General features: G+C 37.5%; 2 protein-coding genes across 2 annotated transcripts; one reads left to right on the top strand and one right to left on the bottom strand.

The window, feature by feature from the left end:
* Positions 1-231: 231 nt before the first annotated feature.
* LOC121977244 (calcium-dependent protein kinase 5-like) lies at positions 232-12,097 on the top strand. Its single transcript, XM_042529834.1, has 5 exons — positions 232-482; positions 10,527-10,718; positions 11,404-11,527; positions 11,743-11,889; positions 11,987-12,097. The coding sequence occupies exons 1-5, from the start codon at positions 232-234 to the stop codon at positions 12,095-12,097; spliced, it is 825 nt and encodes a 274-aa protein (XP_042385768.1).
* Positions 12,098-14,782: 2,685 nt separating this feature from the next.
* On the bottom strand, positions 14,783-16,263 carry LOC121977243 (zinc finger BED domain-containing protein RICESLEEPER 2-like). Its single transcript, XM_042529833.1, has 2 exons — positions 16,001-16,263; positions 14,783-15,911 (listed from the first exon to the last, which is right to left on the bottom strand). The coding sequence occupies exons 1-2, from the start codon at positions 16,261-16,263 to the stop codon at positions 14,783-14,785; spliced, it is 1,392 nt and encodes a 463-aa protein (XP_042385767.1).
* Positions 16,264-18,440: the final 2,177 nt, after the last annotated feature.

The raw sequence follows: 18,440 nt of genomic DNA, 5'->3' as shown, positions 1-18,440 counted from the left end.
CGACATAGTGCCCAGGACATCATCTCTACTCGTGATTTCTGGGGTTAGGGCATGTGACACATCCCTGGCTAGCGGCCACTCTTCCCTTACCTTTACTGTCGCCGGTCGACCAACCCTTTACACCTTCTCTTCTTGATTCCAGCGGCGACGACAGAAGCACACTCGGCAGGCGGCAGCAAGCTTTAACATCAGACTCCGACCAACTTCACCTCGCCGGAGGGGTTCTAAAGTATGATCTCTATCGTCCGATTCCTTCTGGCAGCTTCACCACCTGGGGTTCAGGCGGCAGAGCAAGGAGGCAGCGACGGTGGTTCATTCCATTTCACAGCATCTCCATTTTCGGTCAACTTCCAGCGAGGGGGTTCTTCAGTGGAAGATTCATTCATCACATCATTGTTGTCGAAGCGTGCAGCAACCGACAGTGAGCTGCTGTTCACCAGCTTTGGGGGTTCCGGAGCTGGGTCCTCGTGTGATGGAGAAAGGTAGTCCTTGGTAATTGAGAGTGGATGTGTGAATTGTGATTGGATTAGCTTAGTTTTATTGATGTTTGTTAATTTAGATTGAATGCTTGTATTAAGTTTAATTCCATGTTTGAATTGCACTAATTTTGCTTAATTTATTTCATGCATAGTAGGTATTCGGTGAAATGTCTCTTTAAATAGTTAGGTTCAATTTGATGCATTCTACTTTATTTAATTCTTGCTTGTCTTGCTCTTCCAATTTCTTTAAGTTCCAGTTTTTCATTTGAATGCAATTAGGATAGATTAGCTTAGGTTTCATTTCATGTTTTATGTTTCGTTTTATGCTTTACTTTATATTGTCTTTTATTTTCTGCAATTATAGTTAGGTTAGACTTAGCTTTTATTACTTGCATTGTTTTTCATTTACTAGATTAGGTTTCATTTAATGCTTTGTCATTTCATTCCTTAATTTAATTGTGTTAATAGTTTATCCATAGCGTAGTGTGACAATACGTTGTGGATTAATTATTCGCACTTAGTTAGATTTCATTCCAGCATTAGATTAGTTTCGTACTTACTTTACTTTTCATTTGTTATGTTTAGAATTAAAATCCAAAACTCTCATTTCTATATTAAAAATCTCAAAAATATGAATAACAAATAATCCTAGATTACCATCCTATTGTCACTTTCGTTGGGAGACGACCTGAGTCGTTTCTATACTTCATTAGTATAGTTAGAGGGGGTCCAGAACTTAAAAATTCTTTTTGATATCGTTTTCACGGTGATATCACAACACTTCCACCCTAAGCTCCCAAGAACTGGTGATGAGTTGTTGTGAAAAAATGGAGAGAAGGACTCCTTAAGAACAGTCACAAAAAACCCTTTTCTAGGACTTCTTTGGGTGTCGTAATCGATTAGGCATTCTCCTAATCGCTTACCAAGTTATTATCTCAATATGAACCTACAGAACGACTATGTTTTCGAACCTTAAATGATTACTTCAATCACTTAAGCAAGGCATAATCGATTACGTCTCTTTTTGTTCTATTGCAAAAGAGTCGTAAGCGATTAAACTTTCCTACTTAATCACTTACCAACCTTTTTATTTCTTACAAAAAGGGCCTTAAGCGATCAAGATGATCGCTTAAGACATCCTGAATCGCTTAGTCTAAGCGATTCAGGTTGCTTTTGTGGTCGCGATTTTTGAGCCTTAAGCAATTAAGTTGGAGTTTAATAGCTTAAGCTCTTCCAAATCAATTGTCCCAATTGATTTGGAAATCCTAGCTCTTAAACCCGAGCCCTAGGGTTCCTTACCTAACATCCAGTCAACCGTGACCTATTGAGACTCCTCATTGCCTAACATTCGATCATCCTTGACCTGCTGAGTTTCTATCAATTCTTTGACCCACTTAGACTTTTCTTCTTGTACCAAGTGTCTAGTCAATCTTGATCCACTTGGACTTACCGTCTCATGCCAAGTGTTCGGTCCTCCATGACCCACTTGGACTTCCACTCACCGGATGTCCGGTCAGTCTTTTAACCCACCTGGATTTCCATTGATGCCAAGTATCCAGTCCTCTATAACCCACTTAGACTTCCAAACACTAGGTGTCGAGCCAGTCCTTTAACCCACCTGGATTTCCATTGTCTGACTTCACTCACTAGGACTTTCCATCACCTAGCTTTACTCACTAAAATTTCTCACCTGACTTCACTCACTAAAATTTTTCATCACCTAGCTTCATTCACTAGGATTTTCCACTTACCTTCACTCACCAGGACTTCCATTTGCCTAACTTCACTCACTAGGATTTTTTAATTGTCTAGCTTCACTTGTTAGGACTTTCTTACTACCTACACTCACTAGGACTTTCCTACTGTCTGGTTTTACTCACCAAGACTTTTTACACCAAGTGTCCCGTCAACACTGATCCACTTAGATTTTCTTCTTCTGCCAACCTTCCCATTGATTTTGTCCTTACCTAACCTCCAGTTAAGAATTTTTCAGTCAAGTATCATGTCAACCTTGACTTACTTGACTTTTGGTCAACCTTTGACCTTCAATCTTCAGATGGACAATTACACTAGCAATCTTCATATATTGTTAAACATCAAAACTCAAATGTCAAGACTCAAGCTTAAGTCAACCTGGTCAACTTTGATCCAGGAAAAATTACACCAACAAGTTAGTTTTCCGGTGTCGTCCATCTTCACGTTCCTGATTAAGTAGAGAGATTTCCATAAACGACGTCAAATTTAATCCTGTTTGGAGGCAATGATAATGGATCACTGGTGATGTGGCGTGCAGATTGACTGGCTCCGAGAACTCCTGAGAAGAGAAGGAAATCATCAGTAAGAAGGTCGAGAGGTTCCTGGAGTAGCTACTCTGACGATTAATTCAAAAAATAATGGTGGCTCAAAGAAAAGCAAAGATCAACAAAGAGGAAGAGATGTGTGTTGGTGCAGTTAGCACTAATAGTCAAACTCAAATTTTGATAAATAATAAATAGATTAAAGTTAGGTGTTATATTATCAAACCTTGTTACCAATTGTGTAGGAATTGACGGGTCTAGAGGACATGATACCAAACTGAAGTCTAGTTAGGTCTGAGGACTTGATAACTGACACGAAGTCTAGATAGGTCAATGAGTAACCTGATATCTGGCAGAAAGTCTAGCTGGGTTTGCAGGATCTGACAGCTAGTAGAAGTTAGTTGGGTTTGCGGACCTGACAACTAGTGAGAAGACCTTATGGGTCAAAAGTCAAGTCAATTGACTGTAAATTATAAGTGAGATAAGTTACTAGAGGAGACAGATCTAGTTAGGACAAATCCCGGTGGGACTATAGACGTGGTTCAGCTTAGAGCCATTTTGGAAGTCTAAGATGAGACCATAACAAGATCCTGATCTTGGGGAAACAAGATCTAATTAATAATGTTATATCTATATTGTGCTAATTTTATCTTACAGGTTATATTTTGTTGTGCTAAACTTGTGATGTAAGAAATCATGTGGTTGAAAAAGAGGCTCCAGACACCCGGAGGTTCAGGTGCCCGGAGTTATGTTCAGGTGCCCGTAAAGGGGCCGAATGGGCAACTACCCGAGTTAAGGTGGCACACGTTGATTGGTTAGCCTACGTCATAATCCGGGCACCCAGACAGGTCCAAGCGCTAGGAGATGGATAAATTTTTAGAGATAGAGTTTTTATAAGGTGCAACCTTGTCAGCGATCCAGGCGCCTAGAGGTGGTCCTGGCACCTGGAGGAGGATAAGTCAGCGAACTTCCAAGCCTCGTTGGAGATGCCCAAGGACGGTCTAGACGCCCAGAAAGGGTCTATATAAAGGAATTCAACCAGAGGCTTCAGTAGATCACTTGCTTCGACTTCCATACTCGTACGCTGTTTCGAGAAGACTCCGACGACACCGAAAGGCTACTCCGACAGCCAATACTTAAGCAATTACTTCTTTTGTTGTCAGTATTTTTATTTAACAATTCTTTTACTTAAATTTTATAAATATTTTTGAATTGATAGCGATCGCCCAATGAAATCACTCTACGAATGCGAACCTTAGAGCAAGAGTCGTCGAAGGTTCCAAACTAAATAAAAAAACTTGTGTTAGTGATTGTCTGTGTGTTCTTGTTTCTTTCTTTTCCACTGCGTTGTTTTAACTTATTATTCTAGAAAAAGTGACAAACGTTATTCACCCTCTCCCCCCCCCCCCAACATCTTTTTGATCCTATAATGTGTAGGTGTGCGTGTGTGAACCTATGCCAATGGAGGAAAACCCTCTTTTATAATGCTCCTCGCAATCTCCGCATTAATGAGGCATTATCTTGCAGTCAATCAATCTGTCCCATCGTTATGCTTATACCGTATTCATCAATCACATCGGTATGTAGGTGGTGTAAGCATATATGCATAGATATGATTTTCTGACAAACTCACGTGTTGTATTAATGATAGTAACTAGACTTTTGGGCTAGAAGGCCTCTTGGGTTGCTACTAGAAGATTGGGTTCTCAGGGAGCCCATTTATGTATATGGCTTAATTGGACCGTAATGATATCCTCAAAGGAAGTAGCGGTTTATGGGTCGTCTAACAAGTCAACATTGACTCTTTTATAACATGTCCGATTGGCAAGGCCGATCGAGAGAGTGAGAACAAAGAACCGAGCAAATCTGATCCAAGCCGGGAATGTGGCTCACGGATAGCATTTCCGATCGGCAGGGCTGACCAGGAGAGAGGGGAGCTGAGTCCTGAGTGACTTCGATCCACGCCGAGAGTGGGGTCCACATGGAATCTGTCTGATCAGTAGGGTCAATCGGGAGTGAAGAGAGGTGAGTCCTGAGTGAGTCCGATGCATGTTGTGAGTAGGGTATATAGAGGACCTGTCTAATCGGCAGGACTAATCGGGAGTGAGGGGAGCTGAGTTCCGAGTGAGCCCGGTCCGCACCAGGAGTGGAGTCGACAGAGAACCTGTCCGATCGACAGGGCTGATCGTAGGAATGGCAATGGGGCGGGGCGGGGATGTGTTTATCATCCCCATCCCCGTCCCTAAAATTTATCCCCGCCCCCATACCCGATTTTTTCTAATCGGGGAATCCCCGAACCCGGCCCTGCGGGGATTAAATCCCCATCCCCGATTTTTTTATCGAGGAATCCGATCCCCGCCCCGTCCCCGACCCCATCCCCGATTTTAGGAAAAAAACTATTATATCAACTTACTTTCATTATATTCTATTCATCCTATTGTATAATCAAAAGAAAATAAATAATACAGCAATGCAATAGATTCTCAAAACACCACCAATTCACAACAATATTTTCACAAAAGTATCGATGAAACTGTCTACAACAAGAGTTATTTCCTTGCAAGAATAACGACATCACAACTCGTCCGCCGAGATGCTCACAAGTCACAAGTTCCCTTTTGAACTATTGTCTCCATGTTAATCTGAACAGCAAAGAGCCAAGAGTGAGTAAAATAACCAAGTGCAAAACAAGAAAAATTTAATGAGTAAACAGGAGGAAAATCACAACAAGAAAGGCACGAGTATTTGAAAGCAGTTAGAACAAGAATTAGTTTCACTGTGTTTTGATAGTTACATGAAGAGAATTAAATAGCAAAAATGCATCTGCATTTTAAAGCAAATTATATCTGCTAGGGGAATTACTTTAAATCTGTGAATTAGTTTAAAGTGTACCATAATCAATTAAGAGAAATGAAAGATTAGTAGAAATATATGAGAGTTAGCTTTTGTACATACAGATATTTATCTTCTCGTTCTCACTTTCTTTTTTTAGCATGTATATTTCTAACATAATCACCCATATCTAACGTTGTTAGAGATTAGATGATATTTAAGAATGGTTAACAAATTTCACATAGCGACTTAGAACTAAGAGGTAAAGTATCATTTCTCCATTTCACTCACTCCCTTTTAACATGCTGATTTCTAACAATATGAATCAAGCACTGTGTATAGTACTTGTACATGAAACCCTATGGGACCAAGTTTTCAGATCATGCTCTCGATAATGAGGGCATCAAATATGTGAGTATACTGCACTATACTTGATCATTAGTACATATCGACAACATCATACAATATTCTTGGTTATTAGCTATACAACAACAACAACAACAACAACCAAGCCTTTTCCCACTAGGTGGGGTCGGCTGTATGAATCCTTTTACGCCATTGAGCTCTATCTCCTATTATATCATCATCTATATTTAAATAAATTTTATCTTGTTTTATTGTTGCTAACCAAGTCTTTTTTGGTCTTCCTCTTCCTCGTTTTATATGCATGTTTATCATAGTTTCACATCGCCTAACTGGAGCATTTATTGGTCGTCTAAGTACATGTCCGTACCATCTTAAACGTGTCTCTCTGAGTTTTTCCTCAATAGATGCAACTCCTACTTTCTCTCTAATGCTCTCATTTCTTATTTTGTCCATCCTCGTATGTCCACACATCCACCTTAACATCCTCATCTCTGCAACTCTCATCTTCTGCTCATGTGCTCGAGTCATAGCCCAACATTCAGCTCCATATAACATAGCAGGTCTAACTGTTGTTTTATAGAACTTACCTTTAAGTTTAAGAGGTACTTTACGGTCACATAAAACACTCGACGCACGCCTCCATTTCACCCATCCTGCTTGTATTCTATGTAAGACATCTCTCTCAATCCCTCCATCATTTTGCAAAAATGATCCTAAATATTTAAATCTCTCGGTTCCGGGCAACTCGTCCTCTCTGATCTTAACAATTGTTTCATTACCTCTAATATTGCTAAACTTAAATTCCATATATTCTGTCTTTAATCTACTAAGCTTAAAACTTTTCCCTTCTAGTGTTTCCCTCCAAGATTCTAATTTAGCATTTACTCCTTCAAGTGTTTCATCTATCAAAATAATATCATCTGCAAATAACATGCACCACGGTACTGTGTCTTGAATGTGCGCAGTGAGTTCGTCCATAATTAATGTGAAAAGATAAGGACTTAGAGCTGATCCTTGATGTAACCCTATTTTTATTGGAAATGCTTCAGTTACTGTGTCTCAAGTTTTTACTCTGGTCATTACATCCTCATACATATCCTTAATTAGTTCAATATATGTTAAGCTAACACCTCTCTTTTCTAAAATTCTCCATATAATTTCTCTTGGGACTCTATCATAAGCTTTTTCTAAGTCAATGAATTCATATGTAGATCTTGTTTTTGCTCCCGATATTTTTCAATTAATTGTCTAAGAAGATGTATAGCTTCTATTGTCGACCTTCCAGACATGAACCCAAATTGATTTTCTGTCACTGTGGTCTCCTTTCTTAATCTTTTTTCTATTATTTTTCTCAAAGTTTCATAGAATGACTTATTAGTTTAATACCCCTATAGTTTGCACAATTTTGTACGTCTCCCTTGTTCTTATATAAGGGAACTAGAGAACTTATCCTCCATTGATCATGCATTTTTTTTGTTTTCAATATCATATTAAATAATTTTGTAAGTCATTCAATACCTTGTTTCCCTAAGCACTTCTATACCTCTATCGGAATGTCATCTGGTCCAACGGCTTTTCCATTGTGCATCTCATTTAAAGCTTGTTTTACTTCTAAAGTTTGAATTCTACGATAAAATTAAAATTTTGATGCTCATTTGACCTAATTAAATTACCTAAGTTAAGTTGGTCTCCTAAACATTCATTAAAAAGTTGATGAAAATACCTCTTCCACCGCTCTTTTATTTCTCCATTGCTTACTAATACCCTATTACATTCATCTTTAATACATTTTATTTGGCTAAGATCTCTTGTTTTTCTTTCTCTCGCTTTAGCTATTCTATAAATATCTTTTTCCCCTTCTTTTGTATCCAATTTTTGATATAACCGTTCAAAAGTTTCATTTTTTGCTTCACTCACTACTTTCTTAGCTTCTTTCTTGGCTATTGTATATTTTTTTAAATTTTCCTCGTTCTTACAAATATATAATTCCTTATAAGCTATTCGTTTTTCCTTCACTTTCTCTTGTACTTTCTCATTCCACCACCAAGATTCTTTACTTAGCGGTGCATGCCCCTTTGACTCACCGAGGATACTCTTAGCTACTATTTTCAACTTTGATACCATCTTATCCCATGTTGTATTAGAGTCATCGTATATTTCACCTAATGCTTGTACTTCTACCTTCTCTTTAAATATATGTTGCTTCCCATCCTTTAACTTCCACCACTTAATTCTAGGAATTGTATATATTTTCTTTCTATTGATACTATGTTTGAGGCGTATATCCAACACTACTACCCTATGTTGGGTAGTTAAGCTTTCTCCAGGGATGACTTTGCAATCTTTACAAATCTTTCTATCCTTCTTCCTAACCATAAGAAAGTCAATTTGCGATTTATTATTCCCACTTTTGAATGTGACTAAGTGTTCTTCTCTTTTCTTAAAAAATGTATTAGCTAATATAAGGTCATATGCTATCGCAAAATCTAATATAGTTTTCCCTTCCTCATTTCTCGTTCCAAACCCATAACTCCCATGTACTCTCTCATATTCCTCATTTTTCACTCCGACATGGCCATTTAGATCTTTAATTTTGAGACGTTACAGTCGGACCCTGTAACGCGAACTCTTGCATATTTATCACTACACCCGAGTTCTGGAGATGTAGCGGTCCTTGCCGAGACGTTACAGTCGGACCCTGCAACGCGTTCCTTCCGGGGAACAACCTAGCATTAGCACAATAGTTTAATGGATTCATTCATGAAATTTTGCCATAGTTTGACGCTGGCTGGCAACCTAACGCAACCCTCCTCCTTTATCCGGGCTTGGGACCGGCCATGACTGGTCATCATGGGCGGAGTTTTTAGCTATGCAAAATAGAATTTTTTATCTTCTTGTTCTCACCACTTGGTAGAGATGAAGGACTGAATATAACACCATGTTAAGTTACAAAAGACAACCTAGTCCAACCAAAAATGAAGGCACTTACTTGGGAACCACTTGGTATTCAAGCAAACTAAATTATCTTCGCTATGTGGGGGTAAGAGCCTCTATTGGAGTCCTTGATCTGATCCAATTTTTGAAATCTATTTCTGCATAAATGTTGACAGGGAATTTGAATGAGATTAAATTTATCATATTATCCAATAAAAGCAAATAACAGAAACTATCACATTATCCAACAAAAGCAAATAGAAAAAAAGACATATAGATTATAGAGTTACTATCTATGACCATCACATTAAATTCTAACATTCTATGGAGTTACTATCTGTGACTGTGTGTGACAATGACTCCGACTCCTACAAAATAATAAGACATAGAGAAAAAGATTAATTAAATTTTAAACACTTTAATACAATAATAAAAATAACTTATCTCTATATCAGCATCATTATCAAACTTTTGATCACTTGAAATTGTAGAATCTAATAAGATAAAATGAATAACAAATATTATAATGAAAACCGATAAAGAAATAGAAACAATTTCATTTGAAAACTATTTAATACCTTGAATTTCACTCCATAACGAATCTCGAGCACACATCAAAGCTTCAACAGTTTTAGAATGAAGTCTACTACGGTGAGCATTTAAAATTCTCCCACTAGTACTGAATGTTGATTCAGAAGCAACGGTCGTCACGGGAATGGCCAACACATCCTTAGCAATATCATCACTACAAGAAAAACCCTCATAGACATCGGTGGAACAACAACAGTTTTAAGCAAAAACCGATGTCTTTGAGTATTTTACACCGGTTTTTCCAAAAATCGGTGTCTATGTGCACAGATTTTCGCTCATAGACATCAGTTTTTTAGCCGATGTCTATGAGCGCCTTTTTTTGTTAATAGACACCGATTTTAACAGCGGTTTTTAAAACCCGGTGTTAATTAACCAAAAAATAATAATTTAATTTTTTCACCCGCCAAAATTTACAACACTTCACAAAGTTCCCTCCAAACCTAAACCAATATCGCGCCCCTTCTCTCAACCTAAACCTAAACCTAAACCTCCGACCATCTCTCTCAGCCTCATCTCCCTCTTCCCCTTCCTGGATCTCTTCCCCTTCTTGGATCGACGCCCCTTCCTCTCCCGATTACGATCAAAACCACCTGCTTCGGTCCTAAGCAAAATCGCAGCATAAATCGTTCCATTCTACCTCCTCATCTGATCCTCTCTTCCTCCTCCTCCTTCCTCTCTTCGCTCTTCCCGGCTAAGGTAGGGGCTGACGAGATCCGAATAGCGAGAGGACGCCCACGACCACCATGGCACGGTTGGTCGGTAACGTGAGGGAATCCGAAGGAAGAGAGAACAACACTGAGATCTCTGATCTTGTGTAAAGGGGTCTCCTTCTTCTGAAGCAGAGAGATCGAGTGCAGTACGAGAATAACGAAGTATGTCTGCCTGCTAAAACCCTAAAATTGCAGGCATAAAGGGCTCTCCGTGCTTCATTTTCTCCTTCTCGGCCTCTTCACTCGCTGGGTACATGGTCATCTTCAAAACCTCTCGTTTCCTCTTTTCATTCTTCTTAATTGTCTAATTGCTAAAGGTTGAGGATGGGGAGGGGGAGGGTTGAGGTGAGGAGAATAGAGAACAAGATCAATAGGAAGGTGACCTTCTCCAAGAGGAAGGCCGGGCTGCTGAAGAAGGCCTACGAGCTCTCTGTTCTCTGCGACGTCGAACTCTCCCTCATCATCTTCTCCAGCCGCGGCAAGCTCTTCGACTTCTCCATCGCCTCCAGGTTTTTGTAATTCAATTTCCACCCTCTAGGGTTTTTTTAATTCAGTTTTCGATGCCTAATTCCGTAACTATCGCGTTTTTTTTTTCTTTTCAAATCTCTGATTCACCATCTCGAATATATCCGTCTTTCAGGATCGTCTTAAACTGTATCTTTATTTTGCTGCATTGATTCATGGTGGTGATAAATAGGGTTGGGTGTTGTTCATGATCCAAGGCGTTAGATAAAAAAAGAAAAGATATAAAGGAGACACCGATGCTATTAAGGCTTAATTAAAAATCCCTTTCTTTTTTTTTACATATTGCATCTGTTTCATTCTAGTTATCATTTTTTTTACATTCTCAATTTTAATTTTGAAATAGTAAAGAAATAGAAGATGGAAAAAATATCAATATGTAATCAAATTCAAAAGCGTTCATATAGACTAATATTTAAAAGCTCAATTTATTAAATCACAATCATGTTTTATTAATTAAAGAAAGAAAAACTCTCGGATGACCTACAAGATAACTCACATAAGATCTTTACACATTTGTTGCACTTCATATCTTCTTGTGAATGTTTTTCAGTAAAATTATACAACCTGATTGTTTTTCTTATTTATTTACTAGATCTCTGATGTTTTTAATTTTTTTATTCAGAAAATTGGGTTATCTAGTCAAAGAAATGCCTTAAGGTACTTCTATAGATTCTTCCAGTCTCCTTTGAAGGCTTCAGAAGTGGAGAAACGATGGACGCTGAATGATTTTGATATCGGGGAGTCCCTTGGAAGAGGAAAGTTCGGCCATGTCTACCTGGCCAGGGAAAAGAAGGTATGAAAGTCAACTCTGACAGATTTATCTAACGCTTTTCTTAAACTAATAATATTGTCAAATTAAGAATGGTGAAAGCTTGAATTTCCAATGTCGGACCTCTTTAATTTTGTTAGCTTCAAGTGACTGCTCAAATGCATAGCATACTAGAGTTCGTTTTCCTGGTACCTTCATTATGTTATAACTGATTTCTTTGTGTCATTTTGGCGAGGCAGAGTAACCATATCGTGGCATTGAAAGTGCTTTTCAAGAGCCAGCTCAAACAATCTCAAGTTGAGCATCAACTGCGACGTGAAGTTGAGATACAAAGCCACCTCCGGCATCCAAACATATTACGCCTATATGGTTACTTCTATGATCAGGTTCGACTCTATCTTGACTTATAAAGATTGTAGGCATATTGAACCTGAATTTTGTTTATGCCACCTCAGTTGACCTAGATTCTCCTTTGTATCATAGACTCGAGTTTACTTGATACTGGAATATGCAGCTAAAGGTGAACTCTACAAGGAACTACAGAAGTCCAAATGCTTCAGTGAGAGGCGAACTGCTATAGTGAGTTCTTTGTAAACACACACTAACGGTTATCAGTGTATGAACTTTTATCTATTATTGCCAATGAAGGACTAACACTCTAATCATGTACCCATAGAATTTGCAGTTCCTTTCTCACTGTATGTACAAGTGTTGTGCATTTGCAAATTTAATGAGGCTAGTGTGTCTGCGAATTTGAACAAACGTTCTGATAATTTATAAGCTTTATGTGTTTTTTTAGAAATGCCTTAAGGTACTTCTTAATGAATTTTCCCATGTTGTCCAGGTACTTCTATAGATTCTTCCTCATGATATTTTTGTTTAGTAGTTCGTAAATATTAAAATCTTGCTATACCTTGATTCATCATAGCATGGGAATGAAATTTGAGGTTTACAATCTTCGACCACCTGTTATCAATATGGCATCACTCAAAGTATTTTATTAAGATTTTTGAACTTACGCATCACCTTCAGATTTAAGTTAGTTACTTTATTTTCATTGTCTTTGAAGGACTACTATTATTATATATTTTCCTGGTTTCTTGTCATGGTTATTCCTTATCCTCTATCCTTTATGTACTTTCTTTTGCTTTAGATGCTAGAACAAAAAGCAAACTAATGCTTTGATTGAGGTTATGAAAATTCATAATTTTTTGTGCTCCAGAGACAAATTAATTCTTAGCGATGGATTTGGGTTCAATTCCATCAATAAGAAAAATGAAAAGCAGTACTAGACATGATTTTTGTTTAAAAATTCATGCGGGCTATGAAGAATGCTCCTAAACAAGGAGACAACAACGTTAAACAAACATGTTAACAACATTCAACATCAAAATAGTGTTGTAAATACAGAAATTGATTTTCCTCATTATTATTCTTCTTCTCTAAACTTGGGATAAAAGCTACTGAGGTTCCTACACAATTGGGAGACTTTGCAAAACCAAAGTAACTAATTTATTAGGTTGAAATGATAGATAGATGAGTGATCTCAGTCTTGGCATGGCTAACATTTTTTTAAAATTTTTTTATGTTCGAAACCTTTCATTTTGTTTTGTATGGTTCTCTCTAAGAGCATGGACCTAGTTATCTTTTGATAGCTGAATATGATTCTTTTACTTCATTTGTAACTACAAATTCAACTTTCTGATACCTTGTGAACCACTGAAGATCCTTATTGCAAGCATTGAAATAAGCATGCCTTGTTTACTTGTGCTACTTGAAAAACTATCAACATGATCACTAACCGAAGGTAACAAATTGTTTGATTCTTTTCAATTATTAGGTGATTGAAGAGTTTGCTAAGAAACCATGTTTGGAGCACTACAAGAACCTTGGAGCAACTTAACATTTCGAATAAGATGTAGTAGGAGCATATAGAGCCTGCGTTGTGTTCTCTCTATAGAAAAACGTTCTACTCTTAATTTCCCTTAATACTGGATATATGATGTAGTAAACTAAATTCTTGAGTAAATAAAAAAAATATTTAAGTACTAATGAAGTGCAGCTAGTTTGATATATTCCGAAGAAGACATTTGCACGAATGTTCCTATGATATAACATGGGAAAATACGACTGCGATATTGGAATTAACATGATATGGGAATCCATCAATGTAAGTAACATGATACTTTCTTATGTGATACATTTTTTTCTTTTCTTTTATTTATTTACTTATATATATGGTTGCATCTATATATGGTTGAAATTCATGTTGACTAGTTAGCATTTTAGCTATTTTCCCCTTGAAATAAAAATCTGTTTTGATGTTATTGTATCATTGGAAATCATATAAATGAATTGATGTTACTCATCTTTATTACTGCTGAGGAATTTATTTACTTTTCATGTACTCTTAGTGATAAACAGTTATGTCATTTGGGTCGACTACTAATGAATTGAATTTCCATGTACTCTTAGTGATAAATAGTTCCCAGGAATGATAGATCTATCACTATATGATGTGGTTGAGATAATTGATGAATGTTTCTCTTTTTAAGCATTCCAATTAGTCATCTTGTTACCTGGTGCTCTTACTGCTTTTTCAACTATGATTTTTAGTCTTGGTTTACTAATATATTATTTATGTGTTTTTACAGTTTACAAATCTCAAGTACTCCAGAGTTGAAATTGATGAAGTGCGGTTCGAGTGGGCTGAATGCATGCTAGATTACATTTGAAGTGTGGTTCTACCTTGATGTGTTGTTAAAAGAATGTTCTACCTTGATTCTGATATCTATTAGCTTTTGATGTAAAAAGAATGTTTGTGTATTTTATGGATACTGTTGTAAGAAGAATATTTATGTAATTTGTGAATATTTGTGTATTTTATAGATACTGTTGAATGAAGAATATTTGTGTAATTTGTGAATATTTGTGTATTTTTTTGGTTACTGTTTCGGAAATCAAATCTGTACTATTAAAAAATACTGATATTACATCGGTTTTCCACCGCTACAAAACCGGTGTTATTAACTAATATTACATCGGTCGTATACCGATGTTAAAACTGGTGTTATTAACATATAATATTACATCGGTTTTACACCGTTGATGAAACGGTATCGTTAAGTGATACTACACCGGTTAATAACCGATTCGAACACCGGTGTCGTTAAGTGATACTACACCGGTTTTAAACTGATGTCTAAAATGGCAGACTTTTTACATCGCCTTCATAAACATCGATGGAAAATGTAATAGACACCGGTGGAAAACCGATGTCTATGAGGGTTTTTGTTGTAGTGCATGCAAAATGGGATATTTGATCTCATTTGTCTTCCACCAACATAAGATATCAAACTCACTTGTTCTTGGCAAAAGAGACTCTTCTAAATAATAATCCAAGTCTGACTTCTCATGTTCAGTACTATTATTAGAATCCATGAACATCTCAAATTTATCAGCATAAGTACGACGCTTAGGAAGTGGAGGCCTTAAAGAAGAAGATTGTGAATTTTTCACTTTCTGTGATTGTTTGGATTTCATCTCATACTTTTCAACCATGTCACACAACTTTTTCTTTAGTTTTTCAATCTCATAAGAAGACATATCACCATAAACAAGAGGATAATAGAATTGAACTGTCTTCATCTTGTACCTTGGATCTAAAATACTCCCAATTGCCAATAAACAATTCATTACATCCCAATATTTTTCAAACTTTACTTTCATATTTGTTGTCATTGTTTTCACCACATTATCATCCGAGAGAAGCCAATCACCAATTGCCAACTTAATATCGCAAATAATAGAGAAGAAAAGATTTATAGTGGGATACTTGGTCCTCGAAAATAACTCTGTGGCATCAAAAAACATCTCCAATTTAGAAGAAATCTCTCTCACTTTTGACCAATCTTCTTGTGTGGGAACTCTTTTATATAAAGTTTCACATTGTTTCAAACGAGCAAACACAGCTTCATATTCCAATGCAGTGTTAAACATTAAATATGTAGAGTTCCATCGTGTTTTGAAATCAAGTTCTAGTTTCTTTGTGCTTGGAACCTTCAATTGTTGGGCTATTTCAATAAATTTTTCATCTCTTTTTAGTGTTACTGTCCAAAATGCGACACTATAACGAATTGTTTCAATGCTATCATTAATTAATTTTAGTCCATCCCTCACAACCAAATTCAAAATATGGGCACAACACCGCATGTGAAATAATTTTCCTTCTAAGATAAGTGAACTCGGAGGAAGCTTGTCCAGAATAAGCTCAATCATATCATCATTAGTTGTGCAATTATCAACGGTTAAAGTAGATAACTTACGATCCAAGTTCCAATCCAATGGGCAATCAACAAGTACATTTGCGAGAACCTCAGCAGTATGTGGACACAGTACATATATAAACCTAGTAAAAAAAATATAATGCATTTTAATGATAATAGTAATATTATTAATGGTAAATGCAAGTATAAAGTTCAAGAGAAAAAACTTTACCTGACAAGCCGACTTTGTAATTTCCATGAAACATCGATGAAATGTGAAGTGATGGCCATGAATCCTCTTTGCTGATTACTTGCCGTCCACATATCAGTTGTCAACGCAATTCGACTAGCATTTGAGTCTAATAATTTCATTGCTATATTTCTTTCATACTCGAATATCTTCATGATGTCAGTCTTGATTGTGTTTCGGGAAACAACTTTAAATATTGGTTGCAATGCATGAGAGTACCTTCTAAAGCCAACATGATCAACCATAGATAACGGGTACTCATTCAATATAATCATATTTGCAAGCTCTATCCTCGCTTGATCTTGGTTGAAATGCTATGTCCCAAGCTGCATTGTCCCATCATTGGATTTTGCTGGCTGCAATAGAGATTGTTGTATGGTCTTCTGTTTTTTGTGCAAGCATGTTTTCATGTGGTCAAGTAAATGCTTGGTACCATTCTTAGTATCACCACCTAAGGTTTTCTTACAACCATTGCAGATCGCTTTCCATTTTCCTCCAATTAGTTTTTTCTCGAAATGATCCCATGCAATAGATCTAACTTTTCTTTTTGTTCCAACATCTGTACCCGAAATTTCAGCATCTAAAGTGTTATTTAGAGTTGCTTCGTTTGCCTCAATTGGAACACTCTGATTTTGTGAATGTGATGTTGTCAATGCAAGAACTTGACTTCCCATAGTTGGAATATTTTGCATAGCACCCTCAACCTCGTTATCATTAATTTCCATCTGAAATGATATATCATAACATCAAAAAATCATAGTCTACTCATCCACATAATCCCTACATTAACAAGAATTTGTAAAGCAAGCCAAAAATAGATAGCATCATAATTCATAAGCATCAGATCATCTCAAAAGACACCAGCAAAATATCATTTGTATTTGAAAATGAAACAAAATAAGGTAATATTTTTTGAAATAGAATTCATGAATCTAGGAAGAAAAAGAGAAGAGAGAAATTGACACAAACAAAAACTTAAAATATGGCTCACCTCACTGATGATGGGAGCAAGTGTTGATGACATACGAGGATTGTAAGATGTGCAGGCCAACAATATCGACGGGAGACTAGAGAGGCACAGGGCAAAGATCAAACTTGGAAGGGAGGCACTGGCAGGGAGCGATGACAGGAGACTAGAGAGGTTGGAGGGTTTGTCGCGTCGAACGGAGCGGCATCGATGGAGATCTACACAATGAAGGGAGTGACATCGGTGGAGATCGACGAGACGAAAGGAACGGCGGCGTCGAACTGTCGAAGGGAGTGGCGACGAAGGAAGCAACGACGAAGGATTGAAGGAAGCGGCGTCGAATGGCAAAGGGCAGAAGACGTAGGGTTTAGGAATTAGGGATTTCTTTTTTACCTTATATTATTAGTATTAACATTATTATTATTGTTAAAACCAGGGCGGGTTCGGGGATGGGGATAGCATACCCATACATGCCCCGATTTAATTTCGAGGATTTTAAAAATCCTCGAACCCAAACCCATACCCGAATTAACTCCCCAAATCGGTCCCCGTTTCGGGTTTTCCCCACGGGGCCCCGAACCCGTGGGAAAAATTACCACCCCTAGCTGATCGAGAGTGAGGGGAGTTGAGTCTTGAGTGAGTCTGATCTACATCGAGAATGAGATCCACATGAACCTTTCCAATCGGTAGGGCCGATCGGGAGTGTGGGACCCTACTAGGTCAGCTATTCAACTTTCTAATCTATCGTGGACTTTGACTGCCACCTATACAAGCTCATTGATCCTTTTTCCTTCGGCCGACCTTTTCCGTATTCACCGTATCAATTTTTAATGAACTTGTTCATTTTAACCGGTTGTCCTTAGTAAAAGTTAAATGGGGATCATGTTGTAGGAGATATTTAATAGAGATAACAAAAAATATAAAATTTAAAATCGCTGAATGCAAGCGATTTAGTCTTACATGATATGTTGAGATTGTTGACTTACATAACTCAAGCCGGGAAGGCTGGATGATTGTGTTGTCTAGGAAGGCTCACCCGTGAGAGAGAGATGTCATAACTCAAGCCGGGAAGGCTGGATGATTGTGCTATCTAGGAAGGCTCGCCCGTGAGAGAGAGTACATCTCTCCTCATACACTGTGCAAAAAAGGCGGGTCCCGCCGCCTAGCGCTCCCTAGGCCTGGCCCCACAGGGATCCTAGGAGGAAGTAAATCAGCGGTGAATGCTGGCCCGGCTAAAGCGTGGTGTCTCCGGAATTTAACACAACCGGCCCAGATTATTCATCCAGTGCGCGTCCGTGGACCTTCGACCCTATAACTCATTGTGCAAGGATGCCACATCTCTCCTCATACACGCCCATGACTTTAATGGTTAATTTACTCAGGAGAGCGAAAATTAAAATTAAGAAAAAATTTCTATGAACAAATTTTCGTCGTTTATTTAATAAAAATTTCCAG

Source organism: Zingiber officinale, chromosome 4B (genome assembly GCF_018446385.1).
Source record: "Zingiber officinale cultivar Zhangliang chromosome 4B, Zo_v1.1, whole genome shotgun sequence".
NCBI lineage: Eukaryota > Viridiplantae > Streptophyta > Magnoliopsida > Zingiberales > Zingiberaceae > Zingiber > Zingiber officinale.
Note: the sequence above shows the minus strand (reverse complement) of the source record. Positions and strands in the feature narration are given on the sequence as shown.

What these genes read in the sequence shown, in the direction of transcription:
- LOC121977244 (XM_042529834.1), top strand. Translation starts at nt 232, where the DNA reads ATGATCTCTATCGTCCGATTCCTTCTGGCAGCTTCACCACCTGGGGTT. An exon ending in TCCTCGTGTGATGGAGAAAG is followed by an intron (nt 483 to 10,526) that starts GTAGTCCTTGGT and finishes TAATTGCTAAAG; the next exon opens with GTTGAGGATGGGGAGGGGGA. An exon ending in ATGGTTACTTCTATGATCAG is followed by an intron (nt 11,890 to 11,986) that starts GTTCGACTCTAT and finishes TTTGTATCATAG; the next exon opens with ACTCGAGTTTACTTGATACT.
- LOC121977243 (XM_042529833.1), bottom strand. Translation starts at nt 16,263, where the DNA reads ATGGTTGATCATGTTGGCTTTAGAAGGTACTCTCATGCATTGCAACCA. An exon ending in TTACAAAGTCGGCTTGTCAG is followed by an intron (nt 15,912 to 16,000) that starts GTAAAGTTTTTT and finishes TTTTTTTACTAG; the next exon opens with GTTTATATATGTACTGTGTC.